Below are 17,319 nucleotides of genomic sequence, written 5' to 3'. Positions count from 1 at the left end.
GTGTTTCATAGTTGGCATTCCACTGTATGGCAGGCTTCCTCTTCGTCCCCGTTTATTCTTTCATTTACATCAGTAATGGCCTTATGGGTTATTTTATTCAATCTGTTATAATTCATGACTTTTGTTTATATTGATGCTTATATTCTCCCAGGTTTGGCTCTCTGGAACCCCTTTTAAGCGTGTATTTTGAATCCTTTTGGTCTTGTTGGCCCGTGAACTTGGAGGCCACTCTGGAAGAACCTCCTTGCTCTGTGGAAAGGCTGGTCTGGGGTCTCTTTTGTTTAGGATCAGAGGTGACTTAGTGTGCTCTGTTCTCAACAGGAAAGTACCGCGAGTTCCACCGGTTATATGGGGAGAAGCGTTTTGTTGATGCTGCTTCTCTTCTCCTGTCATTGATGACGTCCCAGATTGCCCCCCGGTCTTTCTGGATGACACTACTAACAGATGCCTTGCCCCTTTTGGAACAGAAACAGGTACAGGTTGAGTCCACAGTGATTTTCTTCTGTGCGTGTGTGCGTGCATGCGTATGTATTCCCCTGTAGCACCCACTCTGGAAATCCGTATCTACACAAGAAAAACTACTTAATTTGAAATGTGGCATCTGTCTACTGACAGTGCTCAGCCCAGGACCCCAACAAGAGCTGGGAGTGAGAATGGGGGTCTGCTCTACCCTCCCAGGGTTGCATACAGGAAGCACACTTCTCCAAGTGAGATACAAGAAAGGATGTCTCAGCTTGAGCCCATGCCCAAACCACTGCAGGCTTTGGCTGGGGAACAGCTAAGCGAAGCAGCATCTCTCTCCTAGGTGATTTTTTCAGCAGAGCAAACATACGAGCTGATGAGATGTCTGGAGGACTTGACCTCAGGAAGACCAGTGCGTGGAGAGCCTGATGCCCAGCAACTCCAGGTCAGCTGAGATTTTCCAGTTTGTTGGTAGCACAATGGAGATGAGAAAAGGCTCCTTCTAGCTCAGGCGTACCCCCACCCCGAGATGTTGGCCCCTTACAAACTCACATGCTTCTTAAGATACCTCTTAACCTGTAACTGTGACACACCAACTTATTTTAGGAGAAAATGGGGGTGATTCTAGTGTTCTCGTCTCTCAGTTTTTTCTTTCCTGTCAGTCAGTCAGTCAGTCACAGTGGTCCTTTGCGTGCAGCTCCACCTCTTAAGAACTTCCTGAAAGATACTACTGAATGTTATATGCCTTTTATCTACCTTTGGATTAGAGTCTTGGGAACTATAAAGAAGGTAAACTTCCTGCTGTGGCTCATGCAGGCTCTTTGCTTTTAGGATGATGATGTAGAGACCACCAAGGTGGAAATGCTGAGACTTGCTCTTGCACGAAATCTTGCTCGGTCAATTATAAAAGAAGGCTCATTGGAAGGTTCCTGAGGCCGGCTCCAACGTGTTATCTTTGTAAGGCAATGTATATACATTTTTAAAAGAATAAATGTTTTCTTTTGCAAATATAAGGCAAGTTCTTATAGAACTTACAGTTCTTACATCTAGGGAGTTTTTATCTACCACCACTGTAAACCTGAGGTAGCTGTCTTAGAGAAAAAGCCACCCTCAGAAGTTACCGTGAGTGCAGTGCCCTCCTGCTTGTAAGTAGAAATTTGGACAAGAGCATTCAGCAGTTTACTTGTGCTTCTGAAATTTGGCTTCATCTCACAATCATCTGTTAACTTTCCAGTTATCTTCTTTAAAAAAGAAAACGGTCTAGGAACCTTACCTTTCAGCAACAACCTCAGGTGATGCCAGCATATCCACCTATCTACATTTGGAATTTGTAAGTAGCACCTTCCCCCATACTGGGGTGATTGGTGTCTGTATTAGAAGGATTCCAAGTGGGGCGAAAATGGTTTTATTTAACATGCAGCAAAACAAGGGCAGCAGTTGATATATCCAGTACAGTTTTTTGTCACGAAGCAGTGACCTCAATAGTAACGAGTAACACTCATAAATAATTTTAAAGTCTAAAGCTTATCATAAAGGTACATTTCCATATAGTAGTCCCATAGACCTTCCCAGGGCTGCAGCAGCCCGTCTCTGGAAAGCTCTTGGATTTATTCCTTAAGTAGTGAAATTGATTCACTTTTGACTGTCCTGGTGAAGCAGTGAAACCTGCTTGCCAACAGTGGGAGGGAAGGGGCGATGACCTCTATATTGATAGAGTAAGGAAGCCTGGCAAGAGCAGGGAGGGGGTCAGGGAACATGGTTTGTGCCACCTTTCCCCAGAGATGGCTCTGAGCCTATCCAGCTGAGCTCAGGTGAGCTGTGTGCTCTTTCCCCAGCTGGTGGTTCTCACTCTCCTGTTGCCCTGTGAGGCCTAGAGTCCCTGGCCCAGTCGCATCCAGTGGGTGGAGCAGCTTGGGCTGAGCACTGTTGAAGCAATAGGGTCTGGTGACTCGATTCAAGCAAGGCCCCTAATCTCACCACCTCCAGACCCAACATCTTGCTGACAGTGCCCCTGGGCGGCTGGGGACAGGGTTTCTGGGCAGCAGGTATGGACATAAAACTAGTGCAACGTGCCTAACCCTGAGGCCTCCTGTTCCCAATCACGTGCCACACCACAGGCCACCTGGTGGGAGGCAGGGGAGGCTGAAGCAGGAGGACACAGGGCGCTGGGAGTCGTCCTCCCCTTCAGAGGCGTGAAGGGCAGGACAGCAGTTTATTTCATGCGGAGCAAGAGGTAGTGAGTAGGATGGCCTGCTCCTGTAGCAGGAGGCACACTTTTCCCAGAAAGTGCTGAGGACCTGCTTCCGGAGGAGCAACACTGGTTCTCTTCCATCTTCTTTCCTTCCTATCTGCAGTTTAGGCTGCCATGAGGCCAAGTTCTACTGTTTCTAATAGCTTGAGTTGAATTCCTCATCCTACTGCGATGTCCATAGGACACAGCCTGCCACCACCAGGGACAAGCACACAACTCATCATCCAGTGGCCACTCCAGGATGACGCTGTCCATGGAGGGCAGGGTCGGAGATCTGGCAGCATACCAACTCCTTACTCTGGGCCCAGGGCCGTTCAGGACCATTGGGCTTTGCCCACCTCCCTGGAGATGGGAGCAGGAGCCTGCCAAGGGGAAGCACGGAGCAGCAACGGGGAGCTGAGACCTCTGGGGCTGTGAGGACGTGGTCCTTGAGGGAGGGCCCTGAGTCTGTCTTTGGAGACTTCCCCCTCTGTGGCATCAGAGGACGCCAACACAAGGGGAAAAACCTACTCCAGCCCTGGGTCCATGTTCCCAGGGCAGGGGTGCAGAGTCTGGGGCCACTCCCCACCCCTGATGCACGTGGCCACTTCAAGTCACACAGGTAGATAAAAACAGGTCCTTTTAGGGGGCCAGAGGAGGAGAGATCACCACAGCAGCCGCTTGGCTCCTGGCAGCAATGCCCAGGCCCCCTGTTCCACATCAAAGCTCTTACGCACTGCAGTCAGGATGTGAAGAAGGACTGGACCTGGAGAGCCCCCCGTCTCAGGGCAGCCTGCCTGGGCTCCAAAGTGCAGATGACAGTGTCCTCGGGGGTCACAGGCTCCCCCACCGCTCCACAGGGGGGAACTGGTCCACCTCCCCCACCTCCGTGCTCAGCTGCTCCCCCAAGGCGAAGGTCAGCCTGTACCGAAGCCTCGCCTTCTCCTGCGGCAGAGGAGCAGCGTGAGAGACGCTCTCTTCTGCGATACCCTTGGGGCCCTTTCTGTGCGGCGGGACAGGCCCTGCTCCTAACCACCTCGTCCTCACTCAAGCCACTGAACCAGGGTAGAGAAGGGACGCGTGTTAATGGCTGTGGTATCACGACACTCCAGGTTGGGAAGTGATACTCCTGAGCCCTAATCTGGGGCAGCCGGGGCTTTAGGCTGGGATCCCCAGTCCTAGCTCACCTTCAGTGGATTGGCCAGCAGCATGACCTGGGTGATGGCTGCAGGTGGCTGGATGGGGCTAAACGGAGAGAGTTCTGTCCCAGAGGGTGGCTGCAACTTCACTTTCATTGACTAAAGAGAAAGAGAGAGAAGCTCCTTTGAAGAGAGACTGCAGGTGCCCGAGATGGAACTGGGATTGGACGCAGTGGGTGCAAGATACAGGTGAATTCCGCCTCTGGAGGCTCCAGGAAGCCGGGGGTACCTTGGGCACTGCAGCCTGCAGCACGATGCTCTTGATAGGCAAGGGAGCCGTATTTAGCATGGACACCACCACCACCAGCACGTCAGGCCGCCCTGGAGGACACTCCTTGGCAAAATGGAAGAGGATGCGGAAGCCGTTTTTATCATAGGCTGTCACAGGAAGGGCGCTGCCTGTAAAAAGGGGGCACGTGAGCGTGGAAGGAGAGGAAGGCTGAAGACAGCCAGCAGAGCACCACAGCCAAGCGGGAGGCACGGCGACCCTGTGACAGAGGCTCCCAGGAGTCTGGGGAAGAACTTCTGCAGGACCTCCCGAGAGTGCATGGTGGGAACGAGTACAGGCTGAGACAGCGGTTAGGTGGGCCACGTGCGGCTCTAAGGGACCCCGGCCTGGAGAGCCTGTACCCTCCCACCCCTCTCATGTCCCCCACACGCTGCAAGTTCTGAGCCCCACCTCCCCTCTCACCCCAAGCCTCCAACACTTACTAGGCTTGATAGACTCCAGGGGGACGTGGACACTGGTCAGGGAGAGCTCGGGCCCCTGCATGGGGCTGCCCTGGGACTGGAAGGCAGGTGGCTGGAAGAGAGGGCTGCCGGGCCCCGTGGAGAAGGGGAGGGGAGGTCTAGCTGAGGTGCTGGTGGGGAGCAGAGGGGAGGTGGCAGCGCCAGCGAAGAAGCCAGAGGAGACGGGTTTCACCAGGCCTGAGGTCCTAGGAGGCAGTGAGGAGGACAGGGCACGTCAGAGACAGGCAGAGCTGCTGGGCTGCCCCTCACTAAGGCTTCCAGACTGAGAGGGAACACTCGTGACCCCTGCGGAGGTGCCTCTGGCTCTGCCACGCCCGGGCCTGCTCCCCCCACCAGCCCCTCTCCCAGTCATTACACTTTGGCCTCTTCTAGAAGCTGATCAAGGGCGTCCAGCTGGCGCACAGTGCTGTCACCCAGAGCTGAACCACGGTGCCCGGGGGCCGCAGGCTCAGCCTTGGGGGCCGAAGCTGGGGCCAGGCCGGTGGAAAACGAGAAGGAGCCGGCCGGGGGGGCCGGAACGCTGGCTGGGACCACGGAGGCCTGGGAGTTGCCTGCGGGGGCTGCTGAGGGCTGCAGGAGAGGCCCATCTGAGAGGCTACAGGCACCAGTTGCGGGTTTGGGGCCGAAGAAGTCCAAGTTCGACGGTTCGTTCTGTGGGGAACGGAAAGTGTGAGCGAGCGGCGGGGGATCTGGGCTCTCCACCCCCCACCCCTTTACTGGGGGCCCTACTGCAGCCCTTCTGGACGAGCAGCCCGTGTCCTCCAAGGACAGGGCAGGGAAAGCGCCATATCCGGCGTGGTGCCCTAAGGGGTCAAGACAGCAGACAACTGCAGCTGAGGACTAGTCGGGGAGGGGGAGGACAGTAGGAAGTGAAGGCTGTCGAGCCCTGCAGTCATGTCACCTGTGCCCCTACCTGGAACAGGGGCCACTGGCTGTTTCCAGCTGACTCTCTGGGAGGAGCACAGGGGGCTGGGTCGCTGAGACCTGAGAGCAGAGAAGATGACTGCGGTGAGAAAAGGCTCTGGGCTTGGGCAGTCCCAGCCCCACCTCACCCGAGGTAGGGTCACGTGACCAGCGGGGACGTCCGTGGGTGACAGGGTGGAGAGGTGTCCCCCAGGCAGCCTCCAGAGGGGAGCGGATCCGCTTCTGTCCTTACGTTGGGGGGCACTTCCCGGGGAGAGGGTCCGCTCTGCTCCCGAGGGACACTGCACTCGGCTCTCTGCCTCCAGCGGACGCCTCCTCCCCAACCCTCGCTAAGCACGTGGGCCCCTCAGACCTCCCGCTCCCACGCGCCTAGCTTCCCTACCGGCCCCACCGGAAGCCCTTTCCAGCCCCCAGGACGTACCCAAGCAGAGTAGCTCCTCATCCAGCAGGCTGAGGGTGTGGCTTGTGCTGCTGGGTCCCGGGGGGGCCTCAGCCTGGCTGGACGAGTGGCTGCGCCCGGGTCCCAAGGCCTGGGGGGGCGGAGGGAGGATAGGGATGCCCGAGGAGCGGGGCTCGGGGGCCAGCACTGGGGACAAGCTGCTCGGCGCATCCAACTCGGCAAGGTCAATGAGAGTGCCTTGGTTACTGGAGCAGTGGTTTCCTGCATGGACGAATGGAAGGGGACAGGAATAATTAGGGGCCACTCTAGTGACTGCACAGAGGGAGGGGGAACCCTGACACAGCCTCTGGCCTAATCCCAGAGCACCTGTGCCAGGGGAAGGCTGAAAAGCCAGCAGAGAAGGCAGGCAGGGGAGACCCTGTGCAGACCTCCCAGGGGGACCGCTTGGAGTGGCTCAGAACCCCCTCGGGCCCTGTGGGATGACACTCTGGTCAACCTGCACCGCGGCCTGGTGGTGGGGACCGGGGAACCAGAACACTTTACCTTCAGAGTCAGGAATGGCTGAGGTGCCCACCTCACCATTGATGACCTGTCCTTCGACGACTGTTTTATAAGAGTTGATGACCCGGGAGAGGTTGTCACTGGCCTGCAGGATGTCCCCTAGAACGGAGAGAGACTTCTCACTCCTGGCTGTGACGGCACCCCACCACACACACGCATCCCAATTCCCAGCCCATCTCTGTCACCCCCTCTTCACTCACCTAAGCTGCTGTCGTTGTCCTCTGTCTCGCTGGCTAGTTTGAATAACGTCCGCCTCTTGCTCTCACACCGATCCAACAGCTCCTAGAAGAGACCCAGGCAGAAAACCTGGAGCTGGCAGGGTCCTTGGGGAGCACCTGACCCAGCGTTCACGCCCAGTCGCGGGCTCCCCTGCGACCACGGTCAGTTACTGGCAGAGCTGGGCTCGGAGCACACATCTTGCCACCGGCCTCCACCACTCTGTGTCACCCAAGACGCCTGTTCAGGCGGAGAAGTCACCAGGACAGTATGTCCCTTCCTGCCTCCCAGGCTGGCACATGCCTCAGAATTCAGAGTATCTATGTGACCGAGGGCTGAGGTGAGCATCAGGGGCACAGGGCTGGCCTCTCTGCCCAGATGTCCCTGAGGCAGAAAGCAAGGCAGAGCAGGGGCGCCCTGAAGCGGGTCTGCAGAGCCGCACAGGTGTAGGGGCACGTGGAGCACGCGCACCCTGCGCAAGTCAGCCATGGCTCGTGTGCACAATGGGGGTGCCACTCCCCTCTACCTGGCTGCTGTGCCAGTTAAGAGGTGAGGGAACACCAGGTGTGTAGCGGCGTCTTAGGGCTGGGACTCGGCGAAGGCTGGCTCCCTTTCCCGGAGCCTGGACCTCCCAGAGTGGGGCCTACCTTCATGAGCTCTTTATCTGCCTCTGAAGAATCCTCTTTGCTGTAATGAAGCAGCATCTCGCTGAGCAGCTTCACGTTGTTATTAACCTCCTCTAAAGTGTGCAGACGCTTGGTCACCTTCTGGATCCGCGCCTCATCCTGAATCAAAGAGGATCCAGGAGAAAGAGCTCAACTGGACCCACCCCACTGCCCCCCAGAATCCCAGGCAAGGATCACACCTTCCCAGAGCACGCGAGAGCAGAGGCCAGTCCCACGGAAGCTCGTTTCAGTGCACGATTTTTTTTTTTCATCCCCCCCCTCCCCGGGCCACTTTCCCCCCTTGGTGTCCATACGTTTGTTCTCTACATCTGTGTCTCTATTTCTGCCCTCAATGCATGATTCTTGGGACCCACTGGCCTGAGACCCAATCTACAGTTTTTCTTTTTTTTTTTTTTTTGCGGTACGCGGGCCTCTCACTGCTGTGGCCTCTCCCATTGTGGAGCACAGGCTCCAGACGCGCAGGCTCCGGACGCGCAGGCTCAGCGGCCACGGCTCACGGGCCCAGCCGCTCCACGGCATGTGGGACCTTCCCAGACCGGGGCACGAACCCGTGTCCCCTGCATCGGCAGGCGGACTCTCAACCACTGCACCACCAGGGAAGCCCTACAGTTTTTCTTTCAAAGCAACAGCCCTCCCTACCCCCAAACCTGGCCCCAGCTACTCATGCTCCTCTATCCCATTCTCCCCCAGAAGCTCCCATGCTCCTCCTTCCAGGTGAGGGCTGGGGACAGGGCAAACAACAGGCGCAGCACCGGGAGGGGACCTCTGCTCTGTGGCCACAGGATCCTCCACCCCAAGGCTCGGGACCCACTCACTTCCTTCACCATGGACTTGATGAGCTTGTTGGCCTCCTGCAGGTCGTCTGGGTTTTTGCTTTTCAACAACTTGGCTAAAAGCTGGAAGAGGAGGGTATCAGAGGTAGAGGGACAGGCAAGTCCCCATGTGGGGAGAACACAGGACCGGAGCTCCCCACAGCACTGCGCAAGCCCGCACCTCATCTGAGGACACTGCAGGCTGGAATGCACTTTACCTTGGACTTCTCCTCATCATCAAAAACAGGGTTTTTGGGACGAGGTGGCGGAGAGGGGATCAGTGTCCTGTCCATCGGGATCAGCGGGTCAGACTGCACAATGCCTGAAATGGGACGGGGCAGTGTTCGCGCAGGCTGGGCCGCGCTGTTGCCCTTCCTCACGCAGCAAGGGGGCGCTCCCTGGGACCAGGCCTGTGGGCCGCAGCCCCCTCATTCCCTCACAGCCCAGCCCCTCCCGCTGTCTTAGGCAGACACCCCTCATTCTCCCTGGCCTTGGCCAGCCTTCAGGGCTGCTTTGAGGCTGAGGGAAGGCAGGCGCATACCCTGTCTCTTCAACATGTGGTAGGCGTCCTTGATCTTTGATTCTTCCGGCAGGGCCAACGTCCAGCTATAAAGCAGCTCAATAACCTTGGTCTTCACTTTCTCAGACACCCTGTCCCCCAGGTACTAAGAGGCAAAAGGAAATGGGAAAACTTAGTGCAGAGACAGACGGAGGGCTCTTCACAGCAATGAAATGGTCGCTAGCTGGTTACAGTCCTCAAGCTTCCTCCAAACCCGCAGGTGTGAGGTGGGAGTGCGACAGCACTGGGAGGGGAGGGCAGGAGACGGCCTGCACACGGCCGTATCCATCCGGCATACAGACGGTGGTGAGGCCGGGGACTGGGAGCTCCTCACGGCGTTTCCACACAGTCTGCCAGAAACAGAACTGCACTTCCTCTCAGAGGAGTTAATGAGAACCTCTTTGCTATGAAGAACGGTTCCCTCTGCCGTAGGTGGGTGCCCAGAGCTTAGGCAACACTAGCGTGCGATGGAAGCCGGGTGACGAGGGAGGCCAGCTGCCCGTGTCCACATGAGACGGGCGAGGAAACGTGACCGCTGTCACTAGAAGCCCAGGGTCCAGTGCTCCACAGGCCCCCCCGACACGTGCGCAGCTGCTGCCACGTCACCTGTCACGTTCAGGCGGGGAGCCCTGTCTGGACGTCCTGCTACTGTCAGAGCCTAGCTCTCTGAGGACAGGATCCAGGGAACCTCAGATCCATGGAGATGCTGGTCTGTGCAGTGAAAGCCAGTAAGATGGGGTGGGGCACAAAGGAAGTTCCTAGAAACGAGGAAACTGCCGCTGACTGACCTTTGGAGAGACGACTTTGATCAACTCATTCAAAAACCGGAACTTTCCCACTTCGTTATGAAATCTCCTCCCACAGTTCTTCATGCAGGCCTCCAGCACCTGGACCACACAAAGGCGAGGTGCTCAGGCTGGGACCTGGCACTCGGCCAGACCCCACACAGAAGGAGCGCTGAATAAATACTCACCCAAGGAAGGAACTAACCAGGAAAAGAGGCGTGCACTGCCCCAGGGGACATCAGGGCCACAGGATTACTGACGAAAGAGTCCCTCAAATTGTAAACCTCTCCTGGGGAAGCTCAACAGGAACTAAAGTAAAAAACCCTGAGACCCAGATACCAAGACAGATCGAGTGTCAGTCCTGGAAGTTGCCTGCCTGCAGATTCTGCCCTTGTGTTTTACAGGTGAGGAGACGGAGACCCAGAGAGCACACGCTTCTCTCAGGGTCCAGGGTTCTTTCCATAAGCTGATCAACGTTTTGGGGAGGTGGGAGAGAATTCTGTTAAATTCTGTTTTCTTCACTGTAGACGGCACACTACTTTCCCTCCCCCGGCCCCCATCTATTTTCCTTCTGGGGCCCATAGGACCTGCCTTAAGTTTTCCTCCAAGGAGCAGACCACCCCAGTGCTGCCCCCTTCCCTGGCTTCTGTCTTTGTAAAGAGGGGTTTTTCAGCTGCACCACTGCTGACATTTTGGGCCGGTCACTTGTTGTAGAAGCCTGTCCTGTGCGTTAGGGGGTGCTCAGCAGCACCCCTGGCCTCTACCCACTAGATGCCGGTAGCACCTCCTGACCTGTGACAACCAAAAGTGTCTCCAGACATCGCCCAATGTACCCTGGGGGACAAAACGGCCCCCAGTCAAGAACCACTGTTCTAAGGCCATCGCTCTCCGGAGGACACAGCAGAGCCATGTGCGTGGGCTAAGTGCCTTTTCCACGACCGTGTTCCCCTCTCCCGGTTTTCCAGGAGCTGAACGAAGTCAGGAGAGAACCTGGCCCCCTGGCTTAGGGGAGAGCCCGGGAGGCACCCGAGTGCCGCACATGGCTCCACATCCTGACCCCCCTTAGTCTGAATAAACGCTAGGATCTGCCTGTTGGTGTGATGCCTTCACTAGTAACCAGCATTATTTTTAGCTACAGGATGAATTACACTTGGCCAACTCTTACCTGGCAAGACAGCTCTGTCAGCCTCTCTTCAAGAAGCCTTCTCTGAGCCTCACCCACAGCCCAGGGCCCCTGCCCCTGGTTCCCTCCCTCGGCCACTCTGCTCTTCCCACTAGACCTCGTGCCCACGCTTCAGCCATCCGTGAAGCTCAGTGCCTGGCACAGGGGCACACACGTGTGGAAGAGCTGACTGAGCAAGGTCCAGGTATGTCTAGTTTGTATCGAGGGTGTTCAGCTGGCTAAGGGTGTGAGCCCTGACCCCCCCGAGAGACCCCAGCGGTCTCATGGGGAAAGGCCTGGGCTCATGAAGATCCACTGTCAGCACGAAGAACCTACCGTCAGGGCCTGGACTGCCTCCCATTCCTGCGGAGACTGGATCTTATGAGCCAGCAGTCGGACGGCGATCTGTGGCCTGGGAGACAAGCAGAGCACACTTTCAGGACGCTGACCCGAGGCCATCTGGCTAGCCCTCCTTGGCCCCAGTTGTTTACTTTTCCAGTCACTACCTCTTACTGCCCCCTGACAGCTGTGAGACTCACCCTTCAAGCTCTCTGTTGATCTGATCACAAAAGCCAATTATGTATTCCCAGTCCTCCTGGCGGTTGGAAGGGTTCGTGGCTTTATCTTGGGGCAGAACAAAGAAGAGTACGGTCGTTATAGGGTAAGGAGAACAGTATGGAAGGTTTTCGTCACACTTTCTAGGCACTGATATGAAGAAATTTCCTCTCTAGTAGAAAAGACTCAATAGTTCAGTCAGAAAGCAAGTCAAATACAAATACCACTTTCTGTCCTATATTTTGAAAGTCACAAATGAAACAGAAAACAAATCCTAAGCCTCTCATTTTAAGGCAAGCTAACAACATTTACTGAACCCCTCTAAGCACCAATCACTGTGCTATCTGTCCCTGGGGCTGCAGAAACAGAATCTGAGCTTGAGTAATCTGCACCCTTAAGTTTTGTTTTGTTTTGGTTTTGGGTTTTTTTTGGCTGCACCGCGCAGCATGTGGGCTCTTAATTCCCCCAACCACTGGACCACCACGGAAGTCCCAGCACTCTTAAGTTTATTATTATTTGTTTATTTATTTATTTTTGGCTGCGCTGGATCTTCGTTGCTGCGCGCGGGCTTTCTCTAGTTGCGGCGAGCGGAGGCTACTCTTCGCTGTGGTGCGCAGGCTTCTCGCTGCGGTGGCTTCTCTTGTTGCGGAGCACGGGCTCTAAGTGCACGCGCTTCAGTAGTTGTGGCACGCGAGCTCTAGAGCGCAGGCTCAGTAGTTGTGGCGCACGGGCTTAGCTGCTCTATGGCATGTGCGATCTTCCCGGACCAGGGCTCGAACCCGTGTCCCCTGCATCGGCAGGCGGATTCTTAACCACTACGCCACCAGGGAAGTCCCCACCCTTAAGTTTAAACGGTCTTCCATGATCAAGGACAAAGACAAGCGTTGAAGAGTTCTCAGAGGGTCACTGAGGGTTTAAATTCCAGGAGCTAAATGCCAAGTCTCCTAATACTTGGTGTGGGTCCTCTCTTCTCTGTTATCCCCAGAACCTGTGCTTATAGAGGACGGCCCCAGCTGAGGGTGGTTAAATGTGTTCCCATCTCTGATTCAGATCTTGGAGTCCGCCTCTTCTAGAAAGCACTCTCAAGCTGTTTGCTAAATTTAGGGCTTCAGTTCAGAAGACAAAAGGAAGACTGAAGGCGTGGATCCTTTTTTAAGTACCAGGCTCCTCCTGCAGATTTCCACAAGGGCCAAAAGCAGAGTGAGAGCCCGGAAAAAGCCCTTCCCGACAAGGGGTGTTGTTAGACGTTCCTAAATTCTGATTTTTCGTGACTGTTTTCTTAACTTCCTTTTCCCCTAACATTAAAAGTCACTAACGACCAAATCCTAACAGGGACTCCTAGCCACCTCCTACCCCTCCAATAGGAGTCACAAGAGTCAGCAGACACCAGCTGGCAGCAGAGGGAACACCTGCAGCGCCCAGTGCTGCGCGTGCGTGGCAGCGTTTCTGCTCTGGTTGCAAGAAAATTCTGACGGTTTAGGATCATATTTGGAGGAAAAAAGAGACGTCAGTCCTCAATCTGGAGAAGAGAATTAGCAGGCCCTGCAAAATGTCATGCTTGAAGGGAAGGGAGATTAATTCTATCAAGAGTGGCTATTTATTGCCACAGGGACCTACTAGCTGTTACCCTCCAGAAAAGCCCTGAGTCTCTCCCACCAGGTGTCTGAAATTTTCTCAGGTATCGGCATGGCTTTGTTACTAATCCCTATCATTTGAGATGCTTAAAGTTCTCATGACGTTAAGAGGCTGTAGGATACAAAAAGATGGTCTGAGGAGCCATACCTACACCTGTCACTATCATCATTTTGGGGACAGTCACATGCCTCGTGATATAAGAAAAAGAAGCCCACTCGCTTCCACTGTTTACAACTAGAAAAGCATCTTACAGATGCAGTGTACAACGTGGACAGCTCCTCCCCACACGCGGGCATTCACCAAACAACGTACTCTGCCCGGGGGCTGCCGTAACTCCTGTAGCATTTCTGCTCCCAAGAACGCTCCCACTTACTTTTCACTTATGTTCAACATCTCTAGAATCCCACTCCCTTTCCCCTTGACAGATCTTTTTACTGCAAACCCGCAGGGAGCTCTCTGCCTACACATGAGCACAAAAAGCCCTGGTTTCAGCCATGGTTGGTCCCACTTCCGAGTATATCCTCCGACTCTCCAGCCAGCTCAGACAGCAGACCTCAGTCACCCACGGGAACTGGAAGAACCTCTGGGGATGATTCTGGGCGACTCAATCGTGCCATCTGCCCACTGCCTCGCCAGCAGACTCACAACTGTCACCCCCTCAACATTCTCCTTCACCTGGCACGGAGGTGACACCAGAGCCTCCTCTCAGGCCCTGCCTTCTAGAACTGCCCCTCTGGGCTCTACTCTGATTCAAGGTTTCTATTTTTGAGGCTCCGTTGAAAGCCTTATTCTAGTCTGTGTCTTTGCCTCTATGTTTCCTGCTCTCATTTTCAACTTAGTTCCATCTCTAGCCTTGACTGTCGTGGGACCGTTGCAAGCAGGGATGGAAACAGCAGCATTGGCTACGCCTTCCCAACGCGGCTCAGAAAGTCCAGTGATGACAAGTTCTATGTAGCAAATGACGTAGAAATAAGCAGAGGCAAGGACACAGATGGAAAGGGAGTCAAGAGTCAGCCTTCAGTGCTGTGGTCTTGAATCGAGGGAGACTTAGTCACTCACCAAGTCTTTGTTAAGCAGCCATAGGAAAACTAAGTACACAGCGTGGTAGGCCCTGGAGGGACTTCAGGAAAAGTACAAGATTCAGATCCTACCCTTGAGGAGGTCACGCTCTTCTGGTGCAACACATGAGAAATAACCAGAGCAAAAAACAAGACAGGGTGTAATTATGAGTGCTAATTTGGTGCAGAAACGAGTCTAAAAACAAACTCATCACTTCTACTTCCTGGCTTCCCTGTTTCCATAAATGGTGCCACCATTCAAAAGCTCCTTTTGCCCCACCCCCAGGCACCCAGGTTTGAACACTCCTTCTTCCCTCTCCTCACCCATTTTCATCAGTCAGTCATAATCCCTTCCTTCTCGATTTTTTTCTGGGGGTGGGGGCGCATGTCGCACAGCTTGTGGGATCTTACAATAGTTCTCCCACCAGGGATTGACCCCGGGCCCTCAGCAGTGAGAGTACCGAGTCCTAACCACTGGACTGCCAGGGAAGTCCCCTCAATGTCTTTTTAAAACTCTCACTTCTTCTTTTCTTATTCCTTCCCCGACCTCCTTACTTCTCACCTGCTTCCAGAACTTCTGCTCCAACCCATCCTTCGTAAAAACACCAACATGAACCTTCACAAAACACTAATTTCACCAGGTACAGTAGGAGTGGGGACCTCCTAACTGTAGACACGCAAACTTCTTGGGCTGGAATTCAAGCTGGTCCGGAATCTGGTTCTAACTTCCCAGCTTTCTCTCCCACCACACTCCCACAGGAAGCCCCTGCCTGAACCAGCCAAACAGCTGTTACTGAGAACCCCAGACGTGGTCTGCTCCCTCCACACCACCGTCTGGTGTTTTCTTAGCCAGTTTTCCCATTCCTTAGGGCCTAGCTCGAGTGCCATCTCCCCACTGGGAGAACCATCTTCCATTCCACTTGTTCCCAATTTCCCAAAGAAACTGTCTGCATTTTAGCATTTATGGCTCTTGCTTTTATCTTTTCACTTAAAAATGCTGTATCCACTCCGGCATCACTTTCATCAAACTGAAGGCAAAGATTGTTTGAACTTCTTAATTTTCATCACACCTCACACAGCAGGTAGTCACTAGACGCTGATCAACTGCTGTAATGCAGGACTTTGGAGAAGGCCGAAATCAAGAGGTGGTTTGTGGGGAAGGAGATTCTGGGGTGCATTTTACAGCATGTAGTGGAGCAAAGGGGAACAGGGCTTTCAGATCAGGAGAGGAATGTGTGTTGGTGGGACAAGAACATCCAACTGACCAAAGTAAGGAAGACTATCAGGAAGCCACAAAGACGCAGTAGAATGACTTAACTAAACAGAAGTGCTCTCTGGGAGCAGAATGCAGGATGGCTGATAGCGGGAGGGGAGAGGCCTGAGCCAGTGGGCCCAGCAGAGGCTTCTGTAATAATCCCAGCAAACTGGGACTTCCCTGGTGGTCCAGTGGTAAAGAATCTGCCTTACAAGGCAGGGGACGCAGTTTAGATTGCTGGTCAGGGAACTGACCACATGCCGCGGGGCAACCAAGCCCACGCGCCACAACTGCTGAGCTCGCGCGCCTCAGCTAGAGCCCGCGTGCCACAACTAAGACCCGACACAGCCAAAAATGAAATTAATAAATAATAAATAAATCTTTTAAAAAAATTCCAGCAAACCACGGAGTGACAAGGACATAGACTAAGACGGTGCTGAACTCCAAGCACTGGTTCGTTCAACTGGTACAGTTCACACCATTAAGTCATAGGAACCAGGAAGGTGGACAGAGGGTAAGAATGGAAGGAATCTTAGCACTGCCCCAAGTGTCACTCTAAGTAACAGGAAGGGGTCAAAGGCCAGTCCCAGCTCTAGTCTCTACAGATACCATCCCTCTCCCCCATCACCATCTCCACTCTCCCTCAGAAACAGGTCAGTCTGCTCTTCCAAACTAACGCTAAGCCTAGCCTATTAAGCTCAGCTTAGGCCATTTAAATTACTCCAATGTCCCCATTAGTATCTATGAATGGAACCAGTTCCAGTGTGCTTATATCCAGTTGGGTGGCTCTGGGCAAGTGAGTTGATGAGAGGGTGCCCTCTTTTTGTGAAATTGTGATAGTAGTACCTACTTTGCTGGGACACTTGATAAATGAATTAAATGAACGTCTTTGGAGCACTGAGCTCCTTGGAGGACAGTTCCATATATACAGAAGGCTTTGTGACCTGCCTGCAACTGCAGATTTTGCCAATGTAACTTAAGTTCAACCACCTGAACAGGGTTTCTTATTAAGAAAAGTCAGGCAATTGGAGAAAACAGGCATCACCTCCAAGAGCCTGCAGGCTCTAGTAAATAACAGATACTGCACAAGGCAGTATCTAGGCACCTTGCCCGTCTTATCACCCTGTCCAATTTGTCTTCACTTAAAGAGGCCTCCAGGGGTCTCCCCTAGTCCATAGTGAAATCAACGTATTAACTCTTCAGCCAAATACTACCTGCTAAGGTTAACCCGTATTTCCTTAACAGCAGTATGAATTAGCAGTCGTAGCAATAGGCCGCTATAACTACACCATTATGCTGTGCCCCTCAGCTTTGCTCTGAGTAGGTTACCAGCGAATGACTCGTGAAGACGTGCGGTGGTGGGGGAGGGGAGCGGCCGCCCCCACCCCCCAACATAGCTTTCACCACGCTTTGGTCACTGCAGGAAGAAGGTAGAGCTCCGTTCTCTCTGTCTCACTTTGGATTACTCTCACTTCAAACATTCAGCCTGCACCAAGCGGTCACTTCTCGAATACATGGTCACAATTCTGAAGCTGTGTGTGTATGCTCAGCGACACGCACCGCTCCCGGAGTTTCAGCCCAAATCCAGAGCTTTTCCCTTCGTCAGGGAGGCGCAGGGGGCCCGGAATCAGCCGCGCGCGGCCCCACTACAGTCTCCCCCAAGCGCCGATGCATGCCAGCCCGAAGCACTTGGCTGTCGCTTTCCCGGAGCCCGCGGGGACGGGACAGGACCCGAGCTCACGCCGCTGCTCGCGGGAGCGGGAGAAGGCGCCGTAGCACGGGGAGCAGGGGCCGGGACGTCCTGCTGGGGAAGGGGCGTGATCGCGGGACGCTCGCGGCGCGGGCGAGGCCAGGCGCGGGCTGCCTGGCGGCGCCACCGCGGGGCCCGGGAACGGGGCAGAGAGGTGTGGGTGGGGCGGTGCGGTTCCGCGGCTCGAGAGCAAACAGAATCCGCCGCAACTACTCACTCAGCCAGGACTCCAGACTCTCCCCTTCCGCCTCCGCCATATTGCAGCCGCCAGGGCCGGCCCAGCGGCCTCAAACCTCGCGAGAACCTGAAAGAGACAAGCC

The 17,319-nt window shown here is 54.6% G+C and overlaps 2 protein-coding genes across 5 annotated transcripts in view; one reads left to right on the top strand and one right to left on the bottom strand.

Moving 5' to 3' along the window:
- The window catches only part of NUP85 (nucleoporin 85), a 29,469-nt gene extending 28,001 nt beyond the window's left edge, over positions 1-1,468 (top strand). For 2 of the 3 annotated variants that reach the window (XM_082603479.1, XM_082603478.1), the window contains exons 17-19: positions 322-473; positions 806-907; positions 1,294-1,467. In XM_082603479.1, coding sequence (XP_082459605.1) covers positions 322-473; positions 806-907; positions 1,294-1,395 — 356 coding nt within the window. In that variant the 3' untranslated portion in view covers positions 1,396-1,467. Of the gene's footprint in view, positions 1-321; positions 474-805; positions 908-1,293 lie in introns of all 3 variants that reach the window. The other variant, XM_082603477.1, reaches the window with a different exon arrangement.
- A 382-nt stretch (positions 1,469-1,850) lies between these two features.
- On the bottom strand, positions 1,851-17,304 carry GGA3 (golgi associated, gamma adaptin ear containing, ARF binding protein 3). Of its 2 annotated transcripts, XM_082602932.1 has the most exons (17): positions 17,217-17,304; positions 11,286-11,370; positions 11,083-11,158; positions 9,588-9,686; positions 8,782-8,905; positions 8,459-8,562; positions 8,244-8,324; positions 7,390-7,527; positions 6,727-6,808; positions 6,509-6,625; positions 5,987-6,226; positions 5,555-5,625; positions 4,997-5,292; positions 4,603-4,826; positions 4,121-4,290; positions 3,880-3,990; positions 1,851-3,637 (listed from the first exon to the last, which is right to left on the bottom strand). In XM_082602932.1, exons 1-17 carry the CDS (start codon positions 17,254-17,256, stop codon positions 3,527-3,529), a joined length of 2,169 nt encoding a protein of 722 aa, XP_082459058.1. In that variant the 5' UTR covers positions 17,257-17,304; the 3' UTR covers positions 1,851-3,526. The 2 variants fall into 2 exon arrangements, with proteins under 2 accessions (XP_082459058.1, XP_082459059.1); XM_082602933.1 differs by lacking the exons at positions 11,083-11,158; positions 11,286-11,370; positions 17,217-17,304 and adding an exon at positions 9,773-11,075.
- Between the last annotated feature and the right edge of the window lie 15 nt (positions 17,305-17,319).

The sequence above is a fragment of the Mesoplodon mirus genome, assembly GCF_964341445.2.
Source record: "Mesoplodon mirus genome assembly, chromosome: 18".
Classification (NCBI taxonomy): Eukaryota; Metazoa; Chordata; class Mammalia; order Artiodactyla; family Ziphiidae; genus Mesoplodon; species Mesoplodon mirus.
This window is presented reverse-complemented; position numbering and strand designations above follow the sequence as displayed.

Excerpts from the sequence above, each read along its gene's own strand:
- GGA3 (XM_082602932.1), bottom strand. The coding sequence starts at position 17,256 with ATGGCGGAGGCGGAAGGGGAGAGTCTGGAGTCCTGGCTGA. Across the intron at positions 11,371-17,216 it reads GAGTCTGGAGTCCTGGCTGA|ATAAAGCCACGAACCCTTCC; the intron begins GTGAGTAGTTGC and ends TTCTGCCCCAAG. Across the intron at positions 6,626-6,726 it reads GGACAACGACAGCAGCTTAG|GGGACATCCTGCAGGCCAGT; the intron begins GTGAGTGAAGAG and ends TCTCCGTTCTAG.